Raw genomic sequence first — 10,317 nt, 5'->3', positions numbered from 1 at the left:
CATTTCTTTGGATGCAGATAACTGGAAGTCCATAATAAGACCTCAGAATCATGGGACTAACACACTCTCTGTAGCCTCAAGTTTTGCATTTTCAAGACAGTGAAATTAGTTCTTTTCATTCAGTAGGAGGATCTGCCATATACACCATAGAGATTCATCGATGCTCTTGTCTGGCAACGAAGAGGGAAAATAAACAGAGAGCTCAAAGCCAAACTAAATTTTGCAGAATCCATGTATCTGCACACACAAAATGCAAGAGACTCGAAAGATAAATCGAAGAGCTAGTAATCGATGAAGGCATGCGCATTGTGATCGACCCATTGCTTGTTCTCTGTTCATTGATTTGGCATTCCACACTGATGCGATTGTACATTGGCATACTAGTTTTCAGGGAAAGCCAGAGACCCCGATCGATGAACACCGTACCAGAGTGAATCCTACTGCTAGTGCTACTGCTACCACCACTAATTTGTACTACTCTATATTGTCCCTGGCTGGCCCTCTATGTACAGCAGCCGGCGACCATTCTGGCACCACCAAGGAGACAGAACCAGAATCCCCAAAACTTTGGCACCCGATGGAGCATCTGGGCAAAGACGATCCGCCGATCGATCCGGCGTCCGGCGGTGGATCGGATCGGATCAGTCGTTCCAGCGCAGAAGCATGACGACGCAGCGCTGGATGATGTAGAGCCTGGCCCTCTGCTCCTTGAGGGCCTTGCCGAACCCCCTCTGCCTCCTCTGGCCTCCAACAAGCTTCATCTTGCCCTGGCTGCGTGTGTTTTCGGCTGGGGCACGGATCTAGGAGTAGACTTGGATAATAAGCTGTCTTGTTGGCTCGAGTAGCAGTGGATGATGTGTTGAAGCAGCACTCCAATGGCAGCTGTATATATAAGCAAGAACTCTTCAAGAGGGCTAGCTGCTAGCGGAGGAGGAAGAAGGAAAGAAGACTCGCAATAATGCAAGCGGGCCACATGGGGAGCGTGCAACGGCAGGCAGGCGGGGTTGGGCGCCAGTGACACGGCCAGCGCGGCGAGATTCCGGCTGTCCCCCCGGCTCCGAGGGGGGGTGGTTCGGCCGTCGTGCGCGCCGTGCCCAGCGGTGTCGGGGCGTGGGCTCCGCCACTGTTTGGACATGGAAAATGTGTCGGAGGAAAGGCGGGGGCGTGCGCTGCGGCGTCGCTGCCACGCCCGCGCGTGCGCCTGCCTGACTACCGCGGGCGCCCGTGCGGGCGCGCGCGTCGCCGGATGTGGATTCCTCTGTACTGATCCAAGATGCAGCTTTGAATGGTGGTTGCTGAGTCATGACTAGATCAGAGTACCAGTACCAGACCACAGCCAAAAGTCCTTTTTCTCCTCGGCGTTCCTACTTTGCACAAAAAAAAAAGCCATAGCAAGAGATCTAGTGAATGAAAAAAAAAACAGTAGGATGCCCCGTATAAGCCCGCGTCCGCTCGCGTCGCCCCACTCGGGCGACGGGGCGGCTCCCTCAAACCCTAGCGTTGCACCTCCCACCTCCCCTTCTTCCCGCCGCGCCGCCGTTGGAGCGGGCCATCGAAAGCTCGTGCAACCCGTGGTGAAGGCGGCAGTGGGCCTTCCCCCTCTATCTGGCAGCTTGGGGCGGGTGCGGTCGTCTCGGCTCCCCTAGAGCTCCTCGTTGGCGGCAGCGGGGCCACCAGATCCGGTGTCGCCCCTGTCGGATCTGGTCGACGGGGGCGCACGGCGGTGTGTCGGGGGCGGCGTTAGAAGTCGGGGAGCGGCGGCTCCCCGGCGGCGCGGTGGCCCTCCGCGGCGGCGGCGGGCCACGGATCCGGTGGCCGCGTGACGGGAGGCGTGTGGATGCTGGGGGGTGGGGGTGGGGGCGGCACTGGGATGCGGCGGCGGCCGGCACGGACAGCACCGGCGGCGGCGGCGGTCGGTGCAGGTCGACAGCTGTAGCGGCGGCTGGTGTTGTCACACCCTGAAATTTTTGAATTTCAGGATGTGATTAAAATTTAAAAAAATTCCACAATTTTCTCATAATTTTAAAATTTTTCCAACATTTACTTTTCTTCAAAGGGAATTTAGTAAAAATAAATAATGATTGGTTGTTTTTATAAAATTAAACGAAGATGTTTTGTTTGTTGTGCACTCATGCCGCTTTTGCATTGTTTTAATGTTTGTGGTTCAATTTGAATTCAAATTCGTTGAGTTTGAATTTGATTTGAATCAGTTTGGAAAAAAAAAGAAAGAACTCTTTTGGCCCAGTCTTTCAGCCCAACCAGCAGCCCGGCCCGTTTTTCCTTCCCCCTCTCTTTTCCTTTCCACGCGGTCCGCGTCGGCCCAGCAAGCGTGTGCCTCTCCTCCCCTTTCCGGCTCAGCCCGCTCCCGTTTCCCTCTCTCGTGCGCCGCTGACAGGTGGGGCCCACTTGTCAGGTCGCCTTCCACATCCCGCTTGAGCCTCTGCTCGCTGAACCGCCGGCCGCGCCGTGCTCCGCCGCTGCCCGTGGGCCCCCGCTCGACCTGGCTAGCCCCGAGAACTCCCCTGCAGCCCCGCCCCACGCGCGCACCTACCGAATCACTGGACCCTCGTCCCCCACGAGTGCGTAACCGATCGGGACTCGGACCCGAGTCTGGCCGAGGCATGCCTCCCCGCGGCCGCCCTGGACCCGCACGCCAAGGCGACCTCGCACCCCTATGAAAACGCCACCCCTGTGTCCCAGGGACCCCATCGAGCCGCAGCCACCAATCCCCGCGCTAACCCTAGCTAGCTGCGCGCCGCCGCCCTCGAAGCTTCGCCCGCCGCCGCGTAGCTGCTACGCCGCCACTGCTCTGCTGTAATCTCGCCGGCCCAGAGTCCCGCGTTGTGGTGAGTTTTCCTCCCCGGCCGTTTTCCCTGCGTTTTCCCTCTCTGCACCGCGGGTAAATACTCACCGGAGCCGTAGTGTGCAGACGCACTGCCGTGCACCGCCGTGCACCCACGCCCGGTTCCCAGCATGTCTCGCAGAGCCCGCAATCGGTCTCCCCGCGTCGCGCACTACCTCCCTGTCCAAGTCCCGCGTCGAATCGAGCCCGGGAACGCGCTTACGCGTTTCTCCGGCGAGTCACTGCCGCCGCTCGCCGTTGCGCCAGCGCCGCCGCCACCCGTCCCTTTTCATCTCAGCCGCCTGATCCGTTGCTAACGGTATAGATTAGATCGGTTTCCCGGATCAGCCTCAGCCGTTAGATCTAGATCCGACGCTCCTAAACCCTAGATACCGGTTCGAGTGGTTCTTTTGCTAAAGAGACCCTCGGTTCTTCAAAAATCAACTCGCAGTCCATATCTATTCAAAAGAAATTCCAAATCAGCCCAAAACTTTTCGCATAAGCCCCTGATCTCTTCAGAAATCTAACCCGCCGACCCAGCCCTGCCTTTTTACATGCTAGCGCCTGCGTATAGGGTTTAATTATGTTTTAGTCCTCGGTTTCTTTACTCAGAGCCCCTGTTCGTCCAGAACTCTTATAAATAAGCCCTGAAATCCTGTTTTAGCCATAACTTCTTCATTTTAACTCCGTTTCCATCGATTCTCGCGCTCACGTGATCCTTGCAACGTGTGCGATAGCTTTATGACCTTGTTATCCTCTGTGAGCACAGTTTTTTGTGTCTTGCAAATCTTTTCCGCTAGCTCTTAACTCTATAGTTAATCGCGACTAGATCCTTGAAGCATCGTTTGTCCCATAGAATCGTCGTTTTAGTTCTGTTTTCCGCGTTTCTTGCGCTCTCGTCATCGTAGCAGCGAGCCTTATCCTTTAGTACGCTCTTTTAAAGCTTTTCTTTTATTTTAGTGTATTGTTCTTAGATGTATCTTTTTGTTTGCTTTGTATGGTTGCTCGTTGATTGCTCCGAGTAGAAGGATCGCTGTTCGAAGATTGAAGATCAAGAGTTCCAAGTGAGCAAAAGCTGAAGAGCAGTAAGAATAGCTTTTCATTGGAGAAAGGCAAGTGACCCTAACCATCTTTCTGTCTATGCTTATATACAAGAGTACTTGATTTAATTGGAACGTGGAGAACCACCCAAGAAAACAGTACAACCACAATACTATATGGCTCTGGTCTTGGCTGATTAATTAGAGACTCTAGTTTGTGACAATCTTACCGAAAGGGCAAGAGGGGATGCATCGACGGGGTATAGCTTGGTCCTCTTGGGGAAATTGGTATTGTTTAATGGTTCTTTGGCAAGGTACCACCTCATTAGGACAGTGTTATGACCGCTTTGGCTTGAAACCTTAGCGGATTGTCATAGGTTAGGGAATCTTTGTAAATGTCTCGTAGCGTCCCTATGCAATCACACCTCGGAAGTGTGGTATTGTGTCTAGCTAGCACATTGCGTGGTTGGGTTCAAAGTTCTTCGGAACTTTTACGCGAATTGTGGTGAAAGTGTACAATCTCTGCAGAGTGTAAAACTGATATATCAGCCGTGCTCACGGTCACGAGCGGCTTGGACCCTCACATGATTAATAAACTTAAAGATGGATATAAATCACATTCTGATTATTTCTTGTGGCCTTACTGAGTACCAACCATAAGTGTACTCACCCTTGTTTACTGCTGCTCAGAAGGAGAAGGTTTATGAAGTTTTCTGAAGATGTTGCTGACTTCTAGGCGTACGCAACCCCCAGTCGATTGCCTGTGAAGTTTGGAGCCTCCGTTTCCAGGATAAGCTGTATAACTCTGATAATCTCCTATTTGTTGTAATTCTCTTTTACGTGATACTGTTACTGATTATTCACTTATGATGTCTCTATATGTATGAAACTTGATCCTGGCATACATATAGCTATGCATTCGGTTTTGTCCTTAAAACCGGGTGTGACAGGTGTGAATGGGCGTAGGGGGCTGGTGGTGGTGGCTGCGGGCCGTGGATGGCCATGGCTGGGCCGGTGTTCGGCGACGGGATCTGAGGTGAGGCGGTTGGTGCTTCTCGACGGTGATGCTAGCCCGGCGCCGTCTTGGTGGTGGGGTTGGGGGCTGGCTGGTGCATGCTGGTGGTGCCGTGGTGGTGCTTCGGCTGTGCCGGGCTTCTTCCGGTGGAGGCGATGCGGAGGCGTTGAGGAGCGGGCTACTAGCTTGGCCAAGAACGTGTGGTAGGAATAGTGCTGAGTCGGGCGAAAACCTTCACTGACGTCTTTGTCAGTGGCGATAGTGGCGGCGTTCTCCCTACTGGGGGCACCATTGTGAGGCACCATGTCCCCTGCTGCATGGGCCTCTCGAGGGTGAGAAACCTGTCCATCTCTGGACATGCGACGGCGGCGCCATTGATGTCGTGACCTCCTTGGAGGCACCGCATCTGAGGCCTGTCTTGGTTAGGAAGTGGCGATGGTTGGCTGGTGGTGTTGCTCACGCGCAGCGGCAGAGGAGGTGCGCGTGGTTCGTGTTGGCAGGAAGGTGCAGAGGATCTATGGGTGCTGGAGGTCTTGAACTGGCGCGCCTGGTGCTGTGGTGACCCTAGTGTCGGCTGGGTGGAGGTGTCGTTCTCATAGCAGTTTCATATATCTGAGTCCTTGGCAGAGGAGTACGAGGAGGTGGGAGAGGCGAGGCCCCCATGCAGAGTGGACAGGATCAGTGATTTTCATCGGCGCTGCGACGGGGGTATTCTGCTGATGCTCCTTTGGGACAGGGGGATCGACGATCGTGTGTGTGTCTTGAGGGTGATCTCTCATGGTGGAGGAGTTCGAGGTGCCGCTCAGGCTTGCAGCGGGCCGCGGCTTTTGGCGTGGCAAAGCGTTGGCGGCGACGGGGCAGTTCGCAGCGGCTTCTTTCGCTTCCTCTCCCAGTTTGTGGTTGTGTAGTGTTTTGTTGGGTGCATTGTTGTGTGGTTGTGGTGGTGTTGGCTTCAGCACGTTATGTACAATTACTTCTTCTTCTTCTTATATGATGTGGCAGTGCTTCAACCTTTCATGAAAAAAAAACAGTAGGTGATACGCTGAAACCAGGTGTTCTTGTATTCCTCTCTCTTGTTCCACTAGTAACAAAGTTAACTACTTCATCTCGATCTATTTCAAATAGCTTCTTTCTGAGGAGGATTCAAGTACCTTTTTTTCAAAAGTGGACCTGTCTTGATCAACATATAGCTAATAAATATCATCAATCACCATGAAAATGCGTCTCCGTCGAGCTGGTTTGGGGGACATGAGGAGAGTCGTCACCATCGACCTTACGGACAGCAGAGTACACAGGGGGCACTGTGTGTCCAAGGCTCCAATGCAAGGATGCCACACCCTGCTAATGACTCGCCACTGCTCTGTCCCTCTCGGACTCGGCTGAGCGCGGTCCCGGCCTGAGGCACCGGATCAGGACGCTAACAAGCTAACCACTTGGGTTGGAGACTTGGAGTGGGAGCGCACGCATGTGCCCGTGTCGGCCATGGGCGCACGGTGGGTGATCGATCTGACTGACTTGGGTAAGCATGCATGCACGCGCGCAGTGCCCCCGTGGCCTGTGCTGATTGCCTGATTGGCTTTGCTATGATTATACTGAGTGGCTGCTGCTTCGCTTGTAGATGGTGTCCTAGCGCGTCCAGCGATCCGGTCAAGCATGGGACAGCGCACGTGAGTGGTGACCAAGTACACCGTGCATCCAGATTCGCGGCTCTGTAATTTCCTCTGTTTTTTCTTCAATATTTGTCATTACAAGCTGTGCTTATTAGTACTGTCTGAAGTCACAAATAAGTGGCGGCAGTTTGGGTTACTCCCTTCATCCTGGAATGTAGGGCGCTTTAGATTTTTGTAGACATATTATGAAGGTACAAAAAAGACGATGCATTGCTTATTAGCACACTATTTCAACTGTCGCACCAAAACAAGGAGATTAGCATTGCCTTTTTTTTTTAATTCTCAGACCCACAACAATTGATTTCTTTACAAAACTGGTACCAAAACTAAAGAGATTATTCTTTCCTTTTATCCAAAGGATCCTATGGTGCCCTACATTTGAGTACGAATTTTAAACCCTCTAATGCCTTACATTCCAAGATTCAGGATGGAGGGAGTATCTAATTGAAGTCAATCATTTCAAGCTGTGGTATTTGTAGATTTGTGTTAGTAATAGTTGTATAATAAGACTTGTTCTATGTGTTATACTGCTAAACAATTAGTGGTCAATGTTGGGGACTTGCTATAGAACTCCCTAGGGGTGTAAATTGGTGAATTTTAGTTACGCCTCCAACCCACATTGGTTCAAATGTTGTGTTAATTTTTCAAATTGAGATTCTATTTTGGAGAAATGACATAAAATTTAAATTAACGATGGTTAGAGATGTATCTAAGGGTCACCAATTTGCACCTCGAGAACTGCCATTACCCCTACCGCGTGGGGGTAGGGGGCACAGGCCCCCTTACCCTAGGAACTCCTTGGAATGAAAAAGAGAGGGAGAAGAAGAGGGAAGAAGGGAGAGAAGAAGAAGGTGGTTGGAGGAAGGAAAAGGAAGATGAGCCCCCCCATCAGGCACAAATCATGGATCCAAGTTTGGATACTGGTGATGCCACGAAACTTTGTTGTGCCAGAGGGTTTGGTGGTAAATAAACCTTAGCCTTCTACTCCTGCTACACTTGTTTCCGTACATCTATCTTCTAACAAGTTGTTTGTAGTAAGCCTGATCGTTGTTTTGCTTAGGCTAGAAGCAGTAACAGGGTACACCAAAAACTATATATACTTGGAGGTTAACCTTAATTATCTCTTGTTGTCTTGTCCCATTGGCCCTCTTAACATAATTGACTTGGCCAAATAATATTTTCAACAGGAACTTCAGTTATTTTTGTATTGTTTTGTTGCACAGATATTATTTTAATGGATAAACTCATTGTGTATGATGTTGAGAACATGTGCGTTGCATGGGTGAATTACGACCGTAAATAAATATCTATGTCTTAATTTAGCTTCCAGATCTTCTAACTTTCGATTGTCATCTTCTTGACTAATTGATTGTATGGGGTCTTTCTCAGGTTTGCAAGCGGTTAACATTACAACTCCAAACCATTGGAATAAGGCACAACCCTTTCATGAACAATGGGGCACATTATTTTAGTACTTCTGGTAGGTTTTTTCCTTCTTTCAATCTGCAAAAAAATAGTGACCTTTCTTCAAATTTTGACTGATATACAAATGTTTTACTTCTATTGTAGTCCTGACTTATCATTTCAACTCGTTACAGTACTGTCGGGTACCACGATTAGGGACACCCTAATCGGGGTACTAAGATCGCTTTAAAACGCAAACACATGTTAAGGCAAGTGGGCCCGCGAAGGCCCACGGCCTCCCTCCGATCTAAAAGAAAGGACTCAAAGAAGCCCAAACACGCGGCCCACCGACACGGTGCGGCCCATCCACGCTCCCCTCGGACTGCGGGATGATTTCCGCCTCGCTCGAGGGCTCCCGTCGAGACCCCTCGACTGCGCCCCGCATCTCCGCCTCGCTCGAGGGTAGCGAACCTACCCTCGAGGGGGTGACTCATCTCCGCTTCGCTCGAGGCCACCCCTCGGTGCAAGGGACAAACAACCCTGCTGCTCACCCGCCCGTCGTACGGAGGCTTTAAGTGCCAACCACTCCTCCACAGTGCTCAGGACAGACGGTGTCAGACCGCCATTTCCCACGATGGCTGTGACCGAAGTCCCATCCGCCAACTCCGGTCCCTGCACCGCCATCCCGGGCGCTGTGGCGAAACTATGGGACCTGCGACGCGGGACGGAGCGTGCCCGGCACTGCTCCCCGCACTATTCTGCCAACTCCGGCCGTCCGGACTCTACCTCAACATACGTATGGCCCCGGACCACCTCCTGCTCGGGAGGGGGTCCGGTGTCGCCACGAGCCCCTCGGAGAGGGTCGCCCATAACTCGCAGCCAGGAGTCCGGACCTCCCCCCTCGAGGGGTCCGGGACCTCTGCGTGTCTCTCGGACCTCCTAGTGTGCACGACAGCACTCCGTCCAGGGGGTCCGGGACTGCCGCGTGCCCCGTCGCCGCTGGAGTACGTAAGATCCTGACCAGCAGGGCCCACTGAACGCCACTTCTGGAGAACTGTACGCCCTATAGCGACGACCACTCCGCCTACAAGGGTTGGCAGGACGCCGGCGCGATCTCCGCGAGACCAAGGACGATGGCCAGGACGATCGCCACACCCAACGCCATGCCCCATAGAGTACTTTCTACAGTATTCGGCCACTGTACCCCGTGATTCGGGGGAAAACAACGACTTCTACGCCCCACTCATGTACACCGCCCCTCCTTGTGACTATAAAAGGAGGAGGCGGGCTTCCTTTAGACGGGACGCTTCTGGACATCAGCGACCACGGTCACCCACATTCACGATCATCGCCACACTCAACTCTTCTTCTAGCAGAGACCTGGGAGCTTCCCTCCCTCTCTCGCCTCGCTTGTATCCCCTACTACAAGCACTCCGGGTGCAAGATAATACAGTGGCCTCGCACACCCCCTTTGCTGGACGTACGGCCCCGCGGTCGGAACCAGGATAAACCATGCGTTACTGTGTTGCCTCTTGCATCATCATCTGGGACGAGGAAACACACAGCATTTACTAGTTGGGATCCGGGCCCCCGAGTCAAGACACCGACAGTTGGTGCGCCAGGTAGTGGAAGCCGCGTGACATTTTCTCTCTTGTTCCCATTTGATCTCCAGTGATGGCGGGCAGATCCAACCCATATCCCATGGGCATTTCGGATCCGCTCCCAGCGGGGTTCGTGATCTGGTTCAGGAGTCTCCAGTTCAGAGCAACCGGCAACGGTTACCTCTTGTAGCTCCTCTCGCCCAGACGCAACCCCGTCCCTTCGACTTCACCATCCCAGCGCAACAGGCGCTCGGGCCAGCGTTCCCGACAAGCACGCACGGAGCGGTGCCGTGCGTCATGTCCCAGATCCCCCGCGTGGGTTGAGGCTGGCATGTCGCAACTCGGCATCGCGGCCAACGGGGCCACCGCATCGTCATCACGTGCCTCAGCGTTGTCTGCGCTGGTATCATCATCTGCCCCAGTACCAGTGCCTCCCAGGGGGGGCTCGACCTCGCCATCGCCCTTCCCCTTCGGGATGCGCAATACTGCGAGTTACGCTTCTTGGATCAGTTCTAACTTCACCGAGTATGAGGATCTGCCGGGTCATCACCTTCTGTCGATCCGCAACCTCATCGTGTCATCCCCCGATGAATCCTACCCCGAGAGGGCGAGCTCGACCGCCGACGACGTCAACTTCTTCATGAACAACTTCACGGCCGAGGAGGCCGAGGACTACTCCGGGGTTCGCGACCCCGACGCATTCCGCTCGTTCCAACTCGCGATGGCCTATTGCCTCACTTACTCT

At 53.1% G+C, this 10,317-nt stretch overlaps 1 protein-coding gene across 1 annotated transcript; it reads right to left on the bottom strand.

Annotated features, from left to right (window-relative positions):
- Positions 1-285: 285 nt before the first annotated feature.
- LOC120707063 lies at positions 286-931 on the bottom strand. Its single transcript, XM_039991834.1, has one exon. It carries the CDS (start codon positions 759-761, stop codon positions 642-644), a length of 120 nt encoding a protein of 39 aa, XP_039847768.1. The 5' UTR covers positions 762-931; the 3' UTR covers positions 286-641.
- Positions 932-10,317: the final 9,386 nt, after the last annotated feature.

The sequence above is a fragment of the Panicum virgatum genome, chromosome 5K (assembly GCF_016808335.1).
Source record: "Panicum virgatum strain AP13 chromosome 5K, P.virgatum_v5, whole genome shotgun sequence".
Classification (NCBI taxonomy): domain Eukaryota; kingdom Viridiplantae; phylum Streptophyta; class Magnoliopsida; order Poales; family Poaceae; genus Panicum; species Panicum virgatum.
The sequence above is the reverse complement of the archived record's forward strand: the minus strand, read 5'-3'. Positions and strand labels throughout refer to the sequence as shown.

What these genes read in the sequence shown, in the direction of transcription:
- LOC120707063 (XM_039991834.1), bottom strand. Translation starts at nt 761, where the DNA reads ATGAAGCTTGTTGGAGGCCAGAGGAGGCAGAGGGGGTTCGGCAAGGCC.